The 20796-nt window shown below is 45.4% G+C and overlaps 1 protein-coding gene across 7 annotated transcripts in view; it reads right to left on the bottom strand.

Annotated features, from left to right (window-relative positions):
• Positions 1–1952: 1952 nt before the first annotated feature.
• DGKI (diacylglycerol kinase iota) overlaps positions 1953–20796 on the bottom strand; it is a 267208-nt gene continuing 248364 nt past the window's right edge. For 6 of the 7 annotated variants that reach the window (XM_077339877.1, XM_077339872.1, XM_077339875.1 and 3 more), the window contains 4 exons: positions 17009–17129; positions 11303–11339; positions 7981–8080; positions 1953–5868 (listed from right to left, as the gene is read on the bottom strand). In XM_077339877.1, the coding sequence (XP_077195992.1) occupies positions 5752–5868; positions 7981–8080; positions 11303–11339; positions 17009–17129 (375 nt within the window). In that variant the 3' untranslated portion in view covers positions 1953–5751. Of the gene's footprint in view, positions 5869–7980; positions 8081–11302; positions 11340–17008; positions 17130–20796 lie in introns of those variants that run through there. The other variant, XR_013231404.1, reaches the window with a different exon arrangement.

Genomic DNA, 20796 nt, shown 5'->3' with positions numbered 1-20796 from the left:
CTGGCTCACCTCATTGTTCTCCACCCTAGAGTAATTCCCATGACTCCACAATGAGTCCCATCTCCTTTAAAGCAATTCATTGGATGGGTGAAGAAGCCCCTGTGGTTTGTCAGCAAGGGAACTACTAAAACCAGTTTGCAACTCCGGGCATCCCAATGATAGGAGGAACCTTGGAGCAGAGAGCATTTTTTCAAAGGAATGCTAGGGTGCGTCTCACGCATGCACGTGCCAAGCCTCTCTTCTAGCACATGAGCTACAAAAAAAAAAAAATCAGGAAGGGGCTGGACATTGTGGTGCCACTTCTGATAACACCTTCATTCAAAAATACTGTTTTTTTAAAGGCAAATCTATAAGAAAGTAAACTGACATAGCAACTGGAAAAAACAATTAGATGACCCTTCCAACTCTATGACCCATTATGCATGGAGTGGAAGGTATGCATTTGGGGTGGAATGGCGGTGGCTAAAATCACCAATTATGCACGCTGCAGGCGGCAAACGGGCGCAGAGTCAATGTATGCCGCAGAAAAAGCCGCATTAGTGAGATGAGGAAGAAAGTGGAGCTTCCCAGGACCAGGGCGCAACCAGAAGCGGCTCCGGAGTAGCCGTGTGCATAATCAGATACTCTGGGTTTTGCAGCCATTGCGTTCCGTCCCGTGCATAATCGGTTTGCATCGCTTCTTCCTCCTCCGAGTTCTCCATGCTGCCGTTTCAGCGGCCGTGCGTAATAGGTCTATGAGATGTCACAGAAACGACCTCCCTGGAAACAGCAGTTCTGTCTCTCGTTTTCTCTCCCCAGGAACATCTAGCAAACATTGTGTTATATCATGTTACACATACAGGAAGATAGCTCAAGATGGGAGAACCATAATGACTTATGACATTTGTGGCAGGGGATGAGCTTTTGTGAGTCACTGCTCACTTCTTCAGAAGAAGGGAGACAAGCCGTGAGTTCTGAAGGATTGAGCAGTAACTCACAAAAGTTCATCCCCAGCCACACTTTTTGTTAATCTTTAAGGTGCTTCCAGACTCCTGCTCTTTTATACTGATCCCTACAGGAATACGTGAAGTTTGCCTTATACTGAATTGGACCCTTGGTCCAGAAAACTCAGAGCTGTCTACACAGGTTGGCAGCGGGTCTCCAAGATCATACGTAGAGGTCATATACATAGGCCTCTGCCAGATCCTTCAACTGGAGATGCTGGGGACTGAATGTGGGACCCTCTGCATGCCAAGGAGGTGTTCTGCCAATGAGCCACAAATCATTAGACTGGGAGTGACCTTCCCTCTACAAATAGCAGCCAATGACATTCAACAGGGGTAGGAAAATTTGAAGCTAGACATACTCCCAAATCATCAGACTGGGACTTTCTTTCCCCCTGCAAATAGCAGCCAATGACATTCAATAGGTGTAGGGAGGAAACTGCTTTTTCATGTGGTCACTGAGATCACTGCAAGCAATTTTGGTCAGCTCATTTTTGTTGCTCATAGGGCTTTTCTTATACACATTATAATCATTTTTATACAGTACTGTACTTATATGTAGAGCCATCTACATGTATAATGCTGATTTACTGGTACACAAATCAAGAAATCGGTGCGTTTTTGGGGAGTGGGGGAATGGTCCAAGGGAGCAGAAATTTATGCAAAAAGAAAAGCTCGATGCACATAAGGGAGAAGCTAAACTGAAATGACAGTATTCAAAGTGAACCAGCAATCTTGCTGAATTCAGTAGCATGCCTGTTGACAACTCAGTGATGGGACTTCACATCACACGTTTGAGCTTTCTGCACGTCAGCGGAGAGAGAGGATGAAGAGCCCCGACGGTGCTGCTGTCATCTGGCACTAGCCCTGCAGCACCCGTAAATTCTCTTCCAGGCTGAGCAAGTTGCAAAACTGGCTTCAGCTGTGGCGTCTGCAGTCACTTTCACACATTCAAGCATGCAGGCCCCAAAAAAAGAAATCTATTTATTCCTACCACTCAGGAACATTTCAATCATTTCATGAATTATGAAAACTGTACAATGAAGGCACCTTCATATACACGGACATTTATGTACCGTGCCTCATGCATTTCTGGAGAACCATGTATCGATCATCACATGCCCACTCAGGTTGTCTCCTTCTCTTCCTGCTCCTATGCAGAGTCAGGCACATCCAGGTTCTTGCTTTGACTGCAGTCCGAATATGATTGCCATTTCCAAGAATAAGATATGTATCCTTATCTAGTGTATATCTTGGGTATCCGCACTGGAAAGCCTGGTCAATCGTGGCATCTAGTTCAGCTATATGGAGAGGGAAACCTGCCTGTGAAACCACCACATTTGATGATCTCTAGAGGCTTTCCATTAAGCTGCGGCCCATGTTGTATTGGTACATACACTGCTAAAAGAACCATCAATGGTTGGGCAATGATTGCCCAGGGCAGTCTTTCTCAACTTTTGTATGGTTTAAGAACCCATTCTTCAGGCTTTGAGAAACCCCAGAAGTGGTGCAATGGTGCAGAATATGTTTGAGAAGCATAGCTGTGGACATGCCCACCTGGAGTCCCTCCCTGCCCTTCTCCCTACAGGCCCATCATTGGCCATTTGGGGAAGAGGGCAGGTTGACATGACTATTATATGGCCATATCACCCAACAGATGTTTTAAAAAACAATTTAAAATCAATTAATTCCAACTCATTGGGGAAACCCTTTCAGGGCCATCAAGAAATCCCAGGATTTCATGAAACTCAGGTTGAGGAAGCCTGGCCTAGGGCAATTCCCCATTTCCTCTTGGGGAAGGACTCATGAGGGACAAGTACAACTCTTTAGACTTCCTTCATGCCCTCCTGGAAGCACGCACACCCTTTCTGCTCCAGGACAGCAAGGACTACTGGAGCTCCCAGTCTAAGGTCCCCATGAGATCCGAAGCCAGCTGACACTGCATTTGTGGACTTACAGGGCGTAATTTTACTCAAAGAGGGAAAATAGCAGCTTATACCAACATCCCTTCTCCATGGTGAAGAGGCAATACACTGGGTCATCTGTAAGCTATTTCAGGAGCAGAGAGCTATTTAATCTTGCATGTTGCCTGTCAATTACTGGCATTATCTTTGCAAAACCATTTAGCACAACAATTAAATCCCAATTTCTGCCCCAGCTTCCACACTGGGCTGAGTTTCTGTCATACTTGTACAAGTATCACCTGGTTGAGCTCCCTCTCTCTCTCTTTTTGCAGGTGGAAGGATGAGGCCTTTGCAAAAGTGGCACAATGCTCTCGTTCTGAAATTGGCATCGCTTGCCATCTGCTGTGGAGAGGAAAGCAAAAGGCTACATGAGTTTTCTGTCCCAGGGCAACTTCAATTACGTGCAGGGACCAGCTCAAGTCCAGCAGGAACACAGTTTTGGAAAATCAAAATGGCCAAAGTGCATTATCCAATGTGTGTAGAAGAAGATCACAAGGATGCATGGAGCACAACTAACCTGAGACTTATCACAGGGCTTTACGGACAATAGATGCTTGCCTGTATTGGAATACATCAACCCAAGGCTGAGAATATGACCCAGAGGGTCAGTGGAAAGATGTGTTGTACTGCAGTGGTCCTCAACCTTTTAATCACCAGGGACCGGTCAATGCTTGACAATTTTACTGAGGCCCGGGGGCCTCTTTTGCCGAGGGACGTCGCTGCTGCTGTCGCCACCTAAGCCCCTGCTCCACTTGCTTTCCCGCCAGCGCCCCTGACTTCCCACTGCCCCCTGGGGGGTGCTGCCATCAGCAGCTGCGCAGTGCCACACCATGGTGGCCGCTGGACAGCACCAAATGTGATCTGTCAGCAGAGTGGCAGGGGAGCCCCCAAGGCAGCAGCTGGGGAGGAGGACGAGGAGGAGCCGCGGCCCGGTACCGACTGATCCACGGACCGGTACCAGTCTCCGGACCGGGGGTTGGGGACCACTGTTGTACTGGGATGTTCGGGGAGAGCAAGACTTGCCCAGTCAATCTTACATGGATATACAGGAAGTGGTCACCTTCTCCTTCACCTTTGCCTTGTAGGCCACCACAACTAAAATGAGCCTTTAAGAACAAATTATCTGACATTGTCATAGGATTTCTGGGCATCGGTAGTTTGACGTGAGTTGGCCTGAGAACATAAAATGAACATTTCCATTTCAGAACCAAATATGGAAAACCTCAATGCCATATGCTTTGTGTACAAATGTGGATGACCAGGTTTATTGTTATTATTCTTGTTATTATTGTGGTGATCTCCTGGTGACAGGAAACAAAAGATAAAGACACTATACCAGGGCTCAGCGGGAGAAAGCAAAGTTCTTGTCTCAGAGGAAGAGGTGGGAAAATGAAAACTGCATGTCCCTTGTCCCATAATTATTATGACAAGTTCTCCACTTCTCCGTGAGCAACAGTTTTTTGTCTAATGATCAGTTTATATCGTCCCCTGAAAAGAAATTTAAATTAAAAAAATGATTTTAACATAGTATTTGTCTTTAGCAAGCCTGGATGAGAAACACACTTCCAATTTTTTTCAAGAGGCCATTAAAACACAGTGGAACAGCTAAGGGCTAAGTATGTTAACCAAATACACAACTCTGTGGACTATTCTTATTCTGATTTCCACCACCCTACATGTTTTTATTCTGACCTGCAGCAAAATTTCAGGCAAGTTGCGGGGCTAAATACAGCCAGCCTGTCATGATCACTTGAGACAATGGAAGATTCAAATGAAACTGGTCACCACACTGAAGATGGAGAGTAGAAATTCTCAGGTGAATTCCACACAACCAGAGCTTGTGACCAGATTTTGCCCAAAGTAAGATTTCAGAGCGAATGATGGAAGTCTTTCCTCAGACAAAACATTTGAGGAACTTTTCGGGAAGCCAATGGAATTTGACCAGTTCTCTTTCCTCATGGAGGTTTCGGACATCCCAACATCTGACCAGTTTCTCTTTGGTCCGCTATCACATAGAAACTTTACCACTTTCAAATTCATATAATATATAATAAATTCGTAATAAATCTCCTCCCCTTCTTCGTGATTTATTCCGAGACAGTCCTAGTGCATATCAGAGCCAGACAGAAGAAGAAATATGTTCAAAACAAGTGGGCAGCTCTCTGGCAAGACAACCTCTGAGGGAACATAAAGGGGAAACTCATTACTCTAAAAAGGTACGATTTTGCCATGGGCGCCCACAGCTCCCTTCAAAGCATTGCCTATTGCCTGATGAGCAGCCATGAAGATTTAGTGCAGAGATCAACAAACATCACTTGACTGATGGGCCCCTGTGAAAAGGGAAGGGCCAGGAATGTCGGGCAAACATAAGGGGGCACAAGAGTTCTGTAGCCAGGAGAAGGAAGAAGGGGAAGTTCGGACAGCTTTTATGAATGTTCACGCTATTGTGTTTCTTCCCCCCCACACCTTCTAGGTTTTGTCTTCAAATAAATTCTGCAAAGGAATACAGGAGACATTCATGCTACTTGCTGAGAGCAATACGAGTAAATTTCTGAGGCCCGTGGATTCCACAGGACCCTCAGCCTCCTCCTTGACCCCTACAGGATAACACCTGGAATCGCGAGAGTTCCGTGGCAAGTCTCGGTAGCCCTTAGAAACTGGTTGGCATCTCTTCAGATATTTTCCGCCAAGGGCGAGAGACGCGCTGTCGATTCCGTGGGGTTCCTCCTCACGTGTCACCCGAGCGGCTTCAGGTGCAGCTGCGTTTTCCGAAGGTTTCTCTCTCCTACCAAAAGACACGGGCGTCACACTGCCGTCTCAAGGTCCTCGCGGGGTGTGCCCGGGACGTTCTGCCGGCTTTCCAAGTATGATGCTAGATCTGTATCCCCAGCCTGCTGGGCCCTGTCTCGTGGTGTCTTCCCCTGCAGAGAGAAGACAAAGAGAGAAACTCTCCAGACTAGCGTTCTGAAATGCTTGTTTGGCGGGCGTAGATATCAAAAAGATTGTTGGTTGCGTTGGGTCTCTGTGCAGTTTGAGGAAGTTTTGCTGCAACGTTTACAGCAGGGCTAGTCAACCTGTGGTCCTCCAGATGTCCATGGACTACAATTCCCATGAGCCCCTGCAAGCATTTGCCAGCATGGAATTGTAGTCCATGAACATCTGGAGGACCACAGGTTGACTACCCCTGTTTTACAAGACATCTTCTTAGTAAATGTTTGGATAGCCAGCCTTGGGACGGAGGCGGGTTGCCAGCTCTGGGTTGGGAAACACCTGGAGATTGGGGTGGATCCTGGGAAGGACAAGATTTGGGGAAGGGAGCAACCTCAGCAAGATATATTGCCATAAAATCCCCCCTCTAAAATAGTCAAGCAAAGTTTATTTATATGGTCACAGACCAGAATGCAAAGATTAAGCATGATAAAACTTTAAAACTTTTAGATGATTAAAAAAAATTGAATATAAGTAGCTGAAAGGGCATGTGATTGTACTTGTAAGTATTTTACATCCATCTGGTGAGCTAGAATCATGGGGGCACAACATTTCTCTATCTGGAATGAAGCTTGAGGCTTTTCATCCATGAGTAATTCTTTGGTCCAATCCGCTTCTGTTTGGTATAGCTTCCGATCCAAGAGGGGATGGATAAGCTTGCTATTCATCAAAACTCTTTATACTCCTTGCCAATGACTCGGTCTGAACAGGAACCTTCAAATTCACCTCAAATTTGGCTTTAGTGAGAATTCAGTGGCAACATAAAAATGTGCGGCACACAACTGCGGCTGCAGTCGACTGGTTTTATGGATAGACTTTTAGTCTCCCTTAAAAGTCCCCAGATCTTTTACCTATATCTGCCATTTTGCTTTGAAAAATAACGTTTTAGGGAAATTCTACATAAAGTTCTAGCTTCCACCTTGCAAACAAGAGGCAATCATAATCATGCAGAGCTAAAAAAGAGTAATGGTGAGTTTCCTGCATTCTGCAGGGGGTTGGGACTAGAGGGCCCAGGAGATTCTTTCCTTCCAACTCAATGATTCTATGGGACAACCAAGGGCCATCCAGTCCAGCCTCCCACCTTATCAGGGACTTAAAAACCACCTACTCCTGACAGGTGCTCATCTAATCTTCTCCTAAAAACTTCCAACAAAGGAGATTCCACCACCCTCTAACAGAAACTTTCCATTCCTACCTCTAGTTGCATCAAGCATTATCCGTGCTTCCTCCCTGCTCTAATGTCCTGTCTATTGAGTTCTGTTTTGTTCTTTAGTTGTGTTGATAGTGGGCTCCTCTTTATGGAATGGCTTTCCAAAATGCAACTCTGACTCTAGCCTCTGACTCTAGGCAGGTGTTCACATAGTCCCACCTGCCAGCCGAGCTCCAAACAACATTTAAGATTGGCTGTTGGTGCAGCCGCAATTAATATACTTCAGCTCCACATTTTAATACCATGACTCCAAGATATCTGGGGTTCGGCAATGTTCACTGTGCCTCTGTTGACAACTCCCTGATTGTTGTTGTTGTTATATTTATTTCCCGCCACTCCCTGGGTAGGCTCGTGGCGGGTAACAGTTTTCTTTAAAGCAGGCATCTGAGTAAGTAAAAATCATAACATAACGTGGCGGCAGCCAATCACAGTCTACTCCCACCTACCAAGTTGATAGAGATTGGAGGGAGGTGATGTATACTCTAGATCACGGGTAGTCAACCTGTGGTCCTCCAGATGTTCATGAACTGCAATTCCCATGAGCCCCTGCCAGCGTTTGCTGGAGGACCACAGGTTGACTACCCCTGCTCTAGATGTATACTTGTAGTTCAGGCTGCCATGGGTAACTGCACAGAAGCGTTTGGTCCGGTTTGCAAAATGTATGCAAATCTTAATTCGTTCTGGATTTCCTTCCTGGAATGCCATCGAAACGAACATCTCTAGCACAGGGCTGGAAAAAGAACCCCAGAACTTCGGAGAGAGCGTCGGCCAAGATGAAAGCATACTGAATTCACTTCTCTCACTACTGCATGATGGGTTTGTTTGGTTTGGTTACCTTGGAATCCGTGGTCTTCAGCGATGCGCCCGCCTCTACCAAGAGCTGGCAGATGCCCCGGTGGCGCTGGCAGGCTGCCATGTGCAGTGCCGTTTCTCCCCTGTGTGTGCAACAAAGGAAACGATCAACAAGAACCATCTTGTGCCAACGGAGTCCTTTTGCCAGGGCACGATGTATCGGCACCGCTGACACAGACATTGCCCTTGGACTCCGCGATGCATCAGCATCCGTTGCCAACGGTTTGAAAGATCCCTTCTTAAATAACTATTATGAGCATGCTTAGAGCCACGCACAGCATATTAAGTTCTCATCCAAACCGCAGCTCCCTTTTAAACCAGTCATGAGATTTCCCCCCTCCCTCCTTTGGCTGCCAATTTGAATGCTGGGCAATCAGTGGCAGGCTTCCTCTTCTTCCCAGCTCCCGGGTTACTTCCTGTCCAATCTAAACAATCGGATACTTTGGCTTCTGCAAGCCGGCGGAGTTGTTGTTGTGGTGGTTTTTAAAGTTTGCAACCTGATATAAATTACGTCATGCAGTTCTCTGGATTCTGGACCCAAGTGCCTTAGGAGTCAGTGCAGTCTTTTAACATCTTCCTCCCTTGGTATTAGACTTTCAAATCAATGCCTTTCGAGAGAAACCCTTCTACTGGAGCTTTTATTCAAGTCCAAGGGAAAGGATTTAGCAGACCTGCTGCAATGTAAGGCGGCATTCTCAGAAACATCTCCAACAGATTTTTTTTTTTAACTTCCATCGTGCTGTGACAGCCTTGAAAGGGACGGGGAAGAAACGGGACAGAGGGACAGAGAAGAAATTCTCCTGAATGCAAATGGAAGGATGCTGGCATAGGCTTGGGACAACCCAAGAATTGCATTATTTCCAATCTGTTGGCAAATTCTGCATTGTACAGAGTGCTTGGAGCTCCAGAACTGCTTATATACACTTTCCTTATCACTCTAACCTAGGTTTTCCAAAACCAGGGTTTCATGAAATCCTGGGGTTTCTTGATGACCCTTGGAAGGATTTCCTGAATGGGTGGGAATAAATAAATAAATTTAAATTTGTTAAACATTTATCGGGTAGCATGATAATATTTGCGAGCTTAAATGGGAATGGTAGAGGACAGGAAGGCCTGGAGTATCATTGTCCATAGGGTTGCGATGGGTCGGACATGACTTCGCAACTAACAACAGTGATAATATATGGTCATGTCTGCCCATCCTCCCTTCCCAAAATGGCCAATGATGGGCCTGGAGGGGGTGGGGTGGGGAGGGGAGGAGCCCCAGGTTGGTGTGTCCATGATTCTGCCTCCCAACCATATTCTGCCCAATTGTGCCACTTCTGGGGTTTCTCGGAGCCTGAAGAAAGTTTCAGGGGTTTCTCAATGGTAAAAAAAGTTGAGAAATGCTGCTCTAAGCCATTTCAAGCCCTACACTCTACTGGGAATTGCTTGGCAAGATATCCTTTGTAATTGGTACATTTGCTGGAAGGGCTAATTCCTTTCTTTTTCTCTGCTAAGCCAAAGAAGCAACCTGAAAGGTACCAGCAGCTACCCATTAATCTGCCTAACTTTTATTGGTTTAGCAGGAAAGATTGTAACAGAATCGGATCCTTGGTTTTTGGAGCCTCTTTGATGAACTCAAAATGGAGCTGGATATATTGAGCTCCATGTGCGGTTATTTATTTGCTTTATTGCATGGTAGCTTTCCTTCCTTTCATTAAGGAACTCACAGTAGCCTGCAAGGTTTTCCGAAGGGGCTGAGACACTGTTCAGACCAGTCCCTGCTTGTTAATTTCAACAAAGAGGCTACACCATGTATCTTCCAGCCCGTTTCCTGGGTATTCGGTGGGTCTGAATTCTTTAATACATGGGCAGATACGGAAGTTCTTTATCAAATGATTGACAGGAATAGACTCTGGGCAGAGTATGTGCAGTATGAATTGAGAATATGGAATCCATCACTGCATGATATCGGCATGTATACATTGGCCAAAACTGAGAAGATTGGAAGGATTTCAAATATCCAAATTCATAATTCGCACCAGAAGACCCAGATAAACTATTCAGTGCAGAATTAAATGGCTTATTTTTTTTAAAATAACGGTCTCAGTACCTTCTTCTGTTCAGCACACCCAGAGTATTGTATGCAGTTTTAGAGGCCTCACTTCAAAAAGGACATTGACAGAATTGAGAGGGTGCAGAGAAGAATGATCACGATCCAGGGCCTGGAGACCTATGAGGAAAGGCTGAGGGACTTGGGAATGTTCAGCCTGGAGAAGAGAAGGCTGAGAAGGGACATGATTGTTGTCTTTAAGTATCTGAAAGGTTATTATTTAGAAGATGGAGGGGAAGGTTACTGTTGGCAGCAGAGGATAGGGCCCATAGTAATGGGTTTAAACGACATGGAGAACAATTTCGGCTAGATATCAGGAAAAACATTTTCATAGCCAGAGTAGTTCAGCAGTGGAATCAACTGCCCAAGAAGGTGGTGAGCTCCCCCTCACTGGTGTTCCAGGATTCTATGATTCTAAATATGTATGGCACTGACCTAGGGAGAAAAGCTGGGGAGAACTGGAGGGGTGGAAAATGACTGATGAAAACAAACAGCAAGCCATCAGGGTAGAAGAAGAAGAAGAAGAAGAGTTGGTTCTTATATGCCGCTTTTCCCTACCCAAAGGAGGCTCAAAGCGGCTTACAGTCGCCTTCCCATTCCTCTCCCCACAACAGACACCCTGTGGGGTGGGTGAGGCTGAGAGAGCCCTGATATCACTGCTCGGTCAGAACAGCTTTATCAGTGCCGTGGCGAGCCCAAGGTCACCCAGCTGGTTGCATGTGGGGGAGCGCAGAATCGAACCCGGCATGCCAGATTAGAAGTCCGCACTCCTAACCACTACACCAAACTGGCTCACCCTAGAGTGGCTAGGGTGTCAGATGAAAGCTTATGGGGGAAAGCACGCTTCTGATCCAACATTTCTTCCATAAGCATTCTTCAAAAGAATTGGAAACATCTTCCCTTCTGTGCTTGCCATTTGGCTTTCTATGGTTTTAACAACCAGGACTGGGAATGCAAGTGGTTGACACTAGAGGAAATTAATCTGCATTAGTCAGCATCGCTATCTAGGTTTGATTTGCTGCTTAGAAAAGAAAGGAGGTTTGGTTCTCTTTTTGCAGCTCAAGAGAACCCATCTAGAGGGCTGCCATTTTTGGTTGGTTTGATACTGAATTGATTGGTTTTTGTGCCAAAGGAAGACCGATGCACGTAACTGGAAGTGAGCTAAAAGAAAACTGATAAAAGAGATGGAAGCCAATGGGTCAGGACTTACGTTTCACTATCTGCCATATCCAGTAACTCTGAAGGACCTGCCAAAGGAAGCAAGATGGGTTACACAATGTTTATCCTGCTTAGCGACCTGTGGCGGAACCAAGTGTGGTGATGTGGTAAGGTCTGGAAGTCCCATGTAATGAGTCACCGCTATGTACAAAATTCTGGACTTGATAATACATCTACAGCAGTAGTTCTCAACCTTCCTAATGCCACGACCCTTTAATACCATTCCTCATGTTGTGGTGACCTCCAATCATCAAATTATGCAAGTATTCTTGCACAGAAATTAAACCAAAACTGACCAATGGCGTGAAGATCCATTGTTCATGATTGTATATAAATTGGGTTTTTTTTTCTGGGGTTTCTCAGTTCAGTTCATCCTCTTGTCCCACCAGACCGATCTTGCTCTTTTCCGCCTGCAGGAGGAGTGGCAACAGTGACAGCGGCGCCCCCTCCCCCACCCGGCCAAGCTGCTTGCCCTGCCGTAACTCCTGTGAAATGGTCATTTGACCCCCAAAGGGGTCCCGACCCCCAGGTTGAGAACCACTGATCTACAGATTGCCCCTCTGAATAAGGTGAAAAGTTGAGTGGACAGCTAAAGGGTGCTTAACCTCTCCACTCAACCTCTCCACTCTGACACCATGAGGCATCCAGGAGAGGAGACGCCATTTGTATAGGGCCTATGCAATTTGATCTGTGTAGACCCATTTCTTGTAGCTGATACCTTAGATAAAATCATTGACATAATCCGAGCCGACCTATACTGGACAAGGATTACATCATCCCATGAAGGCTTGGGTACATGACAGGGAGAAATTTACCAGATGGGTAAGCGGGTGAGGCACTCTCTCATCCGCCCCTACCACTTCACAGAACGGAGCTAGTGGTAGATATATGGTCTGATTTAGCCCTGCAGTGAGAAGAAGAGTTGATTCTTATACCCCGCTTTTCACTACCTGAAGGAGTCTCAAAGTCTCCTTGAGAGAGCTCTGTGAGAACAGCTCCAACAGGACTGTGACTAGCCCAAGATCACTCAGCTGGCTGCATTTGGAGGAGCGGGGAATCAAACCTGGCTCTCCAGATTAGAAGCTGCCGCTCTTAACCACTAGAGCCAGTTAGTCCCAGAGTGTGGGGGTAGTGACAAGACGGTCAGAATAAGACTCCACCCACTCTAAGGACCCATGCTAGCCCATAGGTGAAACCAGGAGATCCCACAGAATTACACATCGTCCCCAGACTCCAGAAATGAGCTCCCCTGGAGAAAATGGGTACTTTGGAGGGTAGACTGTTTGGCATTGTACCCCAGTGGGGACCCTGTCCTCCTCAAGCTCTATCCACAAATCTCCAGGCACTTCTGAAATGGATCTGGCAACATTATGTGTGCCCCACTCAGCCACGAAAATCACTGGATGACCATGCTGATTAACCTCTCTCTCTTTCTCTTTCATTCAGCCTAACGTATCTCACAGGATTGCTGTTATGACACAAAGGATGAGGAACAAATGTATATCCACGTTCAATACTTTGACAAAAGGCAGAAGAAGAAATGTGGCAGCCAAGCAGAGAGTTCTGGGACAGAGAACTAGAAATGGACAGTGAATGGATGGACCGAAGGATAGAAACACATAGAGACAGAGGAATGGAGAGGAAGGTGTGCATGTGTATGTATGCATACACTTTGACTGGTTTTTAAGCGGGTTAATTAATTATTGTTAATTGTTTCTAATGTTATTTGTTTCCAATTTTATGTTATTAACTGCCCAGAGCCAGCTTGCTGGGAGGGGCGGTCATATAAATCCAATCAATCAAGATGGATAGATGGATGGATGGATGGTTGGATGGTTGGATGGATGGATGGATTATAGCGATATCCTTCCATGACTCCCCGCAACCCCCCCCCCCGAGTTCCCACTAAAATTTTGGCTAGATGAAAACTGTTAAGTTGAAGGGCCTGATCTTAGGAACTTTTTTGAGGCCGCTGGCTTTAATGCATTTAGAAAGATGTAAACTTCATTTAGGATTCCACTGATAGTGGGTGAGTAACAGTTCCCAAGGGAAGATCTGTATTGAAATCTAATGGACATGAGGGTCTCACTCAAGCAAAATAGAATCTTGTGGACATTTAAAAATTAAGCTTCATGGCTAGTAAAATTTCTTACAGAGGTGATTCCCCTGCTTTAAGTTTTCTTCACATTTTCCACTTTGAAGGGGTGTAGTTATCACGTATTCCCTCTTTTTAAAAGAACACGAAAGTTCTTTGACCTTTGATGTTTCCTTAGGGGACAAAGAGGCAGCCTTGATTTGAAGCCATGCCCTTTCTTACTCAGATGCCTGCTTCTCCGGCATCTCTCATGCTTTCACACCCGTCCAACTCTCCACCCTCCTCTTTGAGACCTCTTTTATCTCCGTCTCCCTGGTGCTGCCAGCTGCCCATGCCAAATCCCCCTCTGGCGCAGGACAAAAGCCACACAGATGTGGGAAAGGCAGGCCTTGGGGAAGCTAATGGCACCATCATTCCAACACAGCGGGTAGCTGGCCATATTACCCAGGGACAGGGAGCAAAAGAAAGAAATGGGGGGACCAAGGAAGAGAACGCAAAAGAACCCCATAGAAATCAGGAAGGGAAATGCATGAGTGAGATTTCTAGCAAGGAAAAACAGTTGGTAAGAAAAAAAATGAGAGCGGGAGAGAGAGAAATGTGCGCGAAGATGGAAATATAAATAAAATGCCGAGGGAAACAAATGGAGAATGGCAGGGGATTCTCACCGGAAATGAGCCAAACACACAAACTGGACTGCCAAGGACACTCTGGGGGGACCTCTGTCTTTCCTTAATGTCTCCAACAGCCAGTTTGTCTCAAATGATTAACTCTTCCTCCCCTTCCTTGCCTTGAGCAATCCCAAATGTACTATCTGATGGTTCTACAAGAAAGCCGTGGCTTGAGTCTACAGGACACAGGGAAGGATGGAAGTTCCGAGTCAGACTGCTAACCTGGCACAGAGCTCGCAAGGAGCTGAAGAAGAAGAAGAAGAAGAAGAAGAAGAAGAAGAAGAAGAAGAAGAAGAAGAAGAAGAAGAAGAAGAAGAGTTGGTTCTTATATGCCACTTTTCCCTACCCGAAGGAGGCTCAAAGCGGCTTACAGTCGCCTTCCCATTCCTCTCCCCACAACAGACACCCTGTGGGGTGGGTGAGGCTGAGAGAGCCCTGATATCACTGCTCGGTCAGAACAGTTTTATCAGTGCCGTGGCGAGCCCAAGGTCCCCCAGCTGATTGCATGTGGGGGAGTGCAGATTCGAACCTGGCATGCCAGATTAGAAGTCCACACTCCTAACCACTACACCAAACTGGCTCTCTTCTCAGTCCTGGGATCAAGAAGATATGAATAGGACTGCATTGTAGTGGGATTCCCAAGAATAGGACACCTTCTCACTTAGGTGTGTTTGTCGGCACACACATATTTTTCTGAGGCTACCTTGGTTCTGCCTTGTTATTAGAAAGGAGACTTACAAAGAAAATATTCTTAGATTCTTTAAAATTGAATTTATAATTTACCTTTCTTATTGGGACTCCAGGCAGATAGCTAGTCCAAACAATCAACTTGATGGGGCATTCAATAAAGAGTGAAAATGGTTTTTGGGTGGTAGAACCAACAATATGGTCATGGGTGGTCACTTGATTTATTGAAGAGCCTATCATTCCTGCAATGCATCCTTACCTGCAATAGCTACCATGGATTAGAACCAACAGTTATTCCATAATTGTCCTTCCCTTCCGTGCTTGATATTTGCTATCTCACTCAGCCATCATGATAAGCACGCTGAGTTGAAATGGTGTCCTGTGATATGGGAAGGTGATATGACATGGGCTGGAAGAACCAGGTCATGTTGAGCTTCTTGAGCAAGACCAGGATACTCATGTGGGACACTCCACCAATGCTGGGGATTGGTAGCATTTTCAGGGTATGGCAGTCAAGACACATGCCCTGGGCAGCACTGGGGCTATGTGTGCAAGAGGACCACTTTTTTGTACACACGGCATGGGTGTGGCAGGCATACACCATGCATTCTGCCAAGGAAGAGATGCCTTGGTGACTGTGCTGGTGCTGGTAGTGGGCACTGGTGTGCAGCAGCAGTGGTCTTCACCTGCCAACACCCCATGGCACCATGCCCCGCTCCCCACCCCTGCCCAATAAGCCCAAACCCTGCATCAGCAAGTCCCACCCACTTGCCAGGGCACCAATCAGGGTAGGTACACCACTGCTGGAGACCAAGGGAAATGTAACTCAATACTTCTTGGCTGAACCCTTTGAGGCCGAAATCCTATTTCTCAGGCTTCAGGCACTGGATAGTCCCAATAATAATGGTTGCAAAAGGAGACCTCCTTTTTTCGAAGCAAACCCTTCACGTCAGCTTCTGTTGCTCTCCTGGACATTGTAAGGGCTTGGGGAAAGAACTGGAAGAGATCTTGGGCCTGCATCGATATCACTAAGTGCGGGAAAATAGACAGGGAATAAAGCCAAGGTTTTTCTGGCAGGTCTCCAAGAAAGCCTGGGAGAAAAATGCTCATTGCAAGGCGAGTAGGAGGAAGAGCTCTCCCGTCACTAGTTAAGATTGACAATGTTTTAAATGCAAGATGAGAAAAATGTAACTTCATGATCTATTTTTTCCCTTTTGTGTGGTGCTCCCCAACTGCACAGAATGACACAGTGGAGAAGAGGGATGGCACGTCTATTTTAAGGAGCATGCATATGCTTTCTGGGCCATCCTGCAAGCTCCATGGGATTACTCCTTCACAGCAATCTATGAAGCAGCATATTGCTCAACATAAGTCAACCTTTAGAAAGTTGACTTAGGGCCATTCCCCTATTCCTGGAGTGGGATGGGGGAGAATAAGCATTTTCTGCTCTAGTTAATTTCATTCCTAAGGGAAACAATGTCCTTTTTTGCAAGGCTACATGGAACTCGTATGTTGATATGAACCCAAGTTCCCATGTACGAAACACTCATGACTTGGATCCCACTAAGCATGTCTTCTGTCAGAAGATGTGACTTCTTTACCGCCCCTCTCTTGCTGCAGCCCTGAAATGCTTCTCATGGGGGACAGGGGGACCCCCAGGAGCAGCTTGAGGGGGGAGCTGGAACCCCCCATTCTGTCAGCAGAAATCCTTCAAGGAATCCAACATGTTCCTTCATGCTTCGCTTCACCATGATGCCCACATGGAGACATCTCAGTGAATCAGAGGTTGCTTACTCCACAGGAACCATATGGGGCTTTTCCACATTCTCATGTTTCCTGAGGTGGTCTGTTTTGCATGTGCTTTTCTCCCCTCTAGTGGTCAACTCAATATTGCATTGTTTTGTGTCCTGCATATAAATCTGCAGTTTAAATTTGCAGGCTAGGGAGATGTACTAGCCATAATCTGTTGGAATATTGAACTAACCACCAGGGGGAGAATGAGTGGGGTAAGAACAACAGGATGAAAATTAGAATGAGAAAAAGCCCTAAACTGAGGCTTGGAATACAGTCTTGTAAACAACTCCAGTTTACTGAAGTACCTGCACCACAGTGAACTGGAGCTTCAGAACAACAAAGCTGTTTGCAACCCAACTGGAATTTATTTTTCTAATGTCTCATGTAACCCAACAAGTTGATCAGAGACAATAATGGCATCCGAATCTGTAAAAGTTTCTGCCCGCTCACTCACCATTCTCCAGGATGTATTTCACGATCTCACCATGACCCGCCTTGGCTGCGTGGTGAAGCAAGGAACAATGGTCAGGGCCCTGGATTAATAGATTAGCTCCCTTTTTACAGCATTCTATGAACTGGAACATAAATGCAGAGAGAGAAGACAAAATGCTGTGAATTCATTGTTTCCTTTCCCACAAGGGGTTAAAAACAAATGGTGCTGCTGAAAACAAGAAATCGTAATAGTAGAGAAATACCAAAAGTATTTTCATAGTCAATTTTACAAATATAATAAAAGATCCTGGGAATATGGGATTAAATAATGAAACTTCTCAGTCCTGGGATCAAGGGATTAAGCACAGGGAACCAAAAAGACCTGTAGACCACGGGTAGTCAACTTGTGGTCCTCCAGATGTCCATGGACTACAATTCCCATGAGCCCCTGCCAGCATTTGCTGGCAGGGGCTCATGGGAATTGTAGTCCATGGGCATCTGGAGGACCACAGGTTGACTACCCCTGCTGTAGACCACCCAACTCAAGTGGTATCTTGAATCGTGGTATCTGGGCTGATGAAACCTTCTTGCGATTAATTTATGGTATTCTTGCTTCCCAGCAGCTCTACACACATTGATACAAATTAGTGTAGATCTACCAAAGCTAGATCAGACAATGTCACAATAAGTTCTCAAATGTTCTCATACTAAAGCAATTACATCATCTCTTCATCCTTGCCCCCATCAAAGCACAGATTTACATTTGCTGAACCTTCAGTATATCACTAGGGAAGTGTGAGGATTGATCCACATGTACATCATTTTTATTTTATTTTTAGTATTAGATTTCTATCCCACCACTTCTCCAAAGACTCGTGGCGTTTTACAGAAAAAAACATAAAACCCCATTAGACATAGGAACAAATCCTAAGCTCTGCCCATGTTGTGTCCACTTTATGTAAACTACATTGCATGAGACTTTATCTCGTAAGAATGAACACGTGTTCCCCTATTTTATTTTTGTATAGGGTTACATTTTTACTGCCACTTTTTGTCCTCTACCTTTTTTTTTTTTGCTACAGATTTTGCAGATTCGGTGGTACCATGTACACATGACACGTGGGCTTTCATGTATCTACATGTATGATAATGATACGCATAATACAGGTACAATGAATATTACTGACTTGGCTGCTTTGATTGAGTCAATCCATCTCATGTTGGCTCTTCCTCTTTCCCTGCATGTTTCAACTTTTCCTTGTATTATTGTCTTTTCTAGTATCACCAGTGTTTTGACCTGTACCAGATGTGTTTTTCCCTAGACAGGTTCATTGACTTTTATGGGACTCTAGGGTTTTTTACCATATTAAGTTCTGACTGTATAGCTTTGATTGTATAGTTCTTTTTTTTTAATAACATGATGATTGGGCTTTGTGTTAGCTAGCTGTTCTTGTGCTATGATCCATAATGCAGATAATTGTCACCTCGCTGTAGGGGAGATACCATAGCTTTAGTAAACAGAACAGATAACAAAAACCTAGAACTGCTTGGGACATTTTTAAAGGAACGTTCGTTGCAAGGATCTGCTTTCATTCTTGACTGCCATTACCTAGGGGCCAAGGGTCTTGGAGGTATATGTCAGAAGCAAACAACCAGAGTAATAGAGCTGTCACCATTATAAATGGCCAAAAGAAGCCTTAACTAGATAATATTGCGGTCATTTATCAAAAAAAACTCAAGCACAGGTGCAGTGTTCACAGTTCACCAGTCCTGTCACTCCAGTCCTGCTAGAGGTCATTAGCACATGGAGACAGATTTACGTGCATGCATCTGAGGACAGAAGTGGAATTGGACTTTAATCCCCTGTTCTGATGGCCATCATGATGTACATAATGGGGGAGAGTGATAACTGACCATTGCCATGACATTGGAACATGGGCTAAATTGAACTGGAGAAGGAAATAGATGCAGGGCCACCAATTTGTCCAGCAGTCCTGGGTTATTTTCTCCAACAGTGCTGTACCAGTTACTAGACTGTCACTGAAAGGGTTGGATCCCAGCTTGGTGTCGTGTTTAAGAATGGTGGCTTTTAATCTGGCAAGCTGGGTTTGATTCTCCTTTCTTCCACATGCAGCCAATTGGGTGACCTTGGGCTCGTCACAGTCCTGATAGAGCTGTTCTCACAGAGCAGTCCTGTCAGAGCTCTCTCAGCTCCACCTATCTCACAGGGTGTCTGCTGTGGGGAGAGGAAGAGAAGGCGATTGCAAGCAGCTTTGAGACTCCTTCTGGTAGTGCAAAGCAGGGTATAAAAAGCAGCTCTTCTTCTTACTGGTGGTGACTTCCTCCTGTGTAACATACCTTCCTATGATGCAAGAGGTTCTTCCATTAGTGAGTCTTTTGCATGAGGAAAAGGATTCTTGCACCAGAGGAACATACATGGTACACGGGATCCATCCCCAAATATTTTCCTGATCTTCTTTGAGGAAGATATTATGGGACCTGGGTAGACTGTGAAGAGATCAGCAGCTGACTGTAACCGAAAAGCAATTCCTGTTCATGCAGCTGGGAAAGGAATTGATCTGGATACCCCAGGCAAACCTGATCCCATCAGATTTTGGAAGCTAAGCAGGGTCAGCCATGATTAGCACTTGGCGGCCAGGAACAGGCAATGTCAAACTACCTCCAGATGTCTCTTGCTTGGCAGCCAGGCAATCCTAGGTTCTCTTGGCTATATTACATACATGCCATAAATAAATAATACTGGAAAAATACAATTGTGGACATTTCTAGCAGGAATCCCCAGTAATACTTTTAGGGGGGGTGGGGGTCCACAGGTGATAAGATATATCCTTCACAAAAATAATCCCCACAGACAGCTGGGGTACAAAGAGGGGATTTCGAATGCCTGAAGGTGCCTTACTGTACATATTACATGTTCCCAACTATCCAAAACCGAAAATTGTTGATGAAAAGAGCTCTAGGCAGGATAAAAGGACATCATTATTAAAAACAATCAAAATAAATCAACCAGTTAGGCCACTGATTCCACGACCAGAGGCATCTATCCTGACACTGTAAAATTTTACCAATGACACCCAAGGGGCGCATTACAGACCTCAGCTTCATAAAGAAGACGCAAAGAACGTCCTCCCATTTTCACACTGACAACTAAGAGGAGGGCTTGGAGTTCCCAGACTTAATATCTGAGCTGCATTCCCAGAAAATATGGACATTGCAACGAAGCACAAAGGGGAGAGGAAAGTAATGCACTATCAGAGCACTCATAAATCATAACAAGAAAAGATCAGCTATGGCGCTGGTTACTTAACACTCGCATCGATACTGACTGATCTAAAGTCGCAGTATTACTAGGACTACTCTCTCGGGGTAGCTGTGATTGCTTCACGTTTAAGTCAAGAGTAAATTCTTCAGCTTCGTCTTCCTTGGTCTACCTTCATAGTGGGGAATATTGCGGAATGGCTTGCAGTCATACTGTCGTACAAGCCATTGACCAAGCCTTATTTGAGCAGAGGCATGCTAAAACAAGGGTCCCCAAACCCTGATTCCTGTGGGCACAATAGCAATCCCCAACACCATTCCTGGTGCCCACCAAGTATTTTTTAGAAAATGGGTGGGTTCTGATTGGCCATTAGAAATCTGATTAGCGGAGAATCTTCAGACAAGGATCTTCCCCAGGTGACTGAGAGTTGGCTGTGGGTATATGCAAGAAAACATTTTAAAACAGCATTTTAGGGGCATCTTGTGAAACAGAGATTCTGCCTGAAATGTTGGCGTTATAGAGTTGTCCAC

This window comes from Paroedura picta, chromosome 5 (assembly GCF_049243985.1).
Source record: "Paroedura picta isolate Pp20150507F chromosome 5, Ppicta_v3.0, whole genome shotgun sequence".
NCBI classification, from domain to species: Eukaryota; Metazoa; Chordata; class Lepidosauria; order Squamata; family Gekkonidae; genus Paroedura; species Paroedura picta.
The sequence above is the reverse complement of the archived record's forward strand: the minus strand, read 5'-3'. Positions and strand labels throughout refer to the sequence as shown.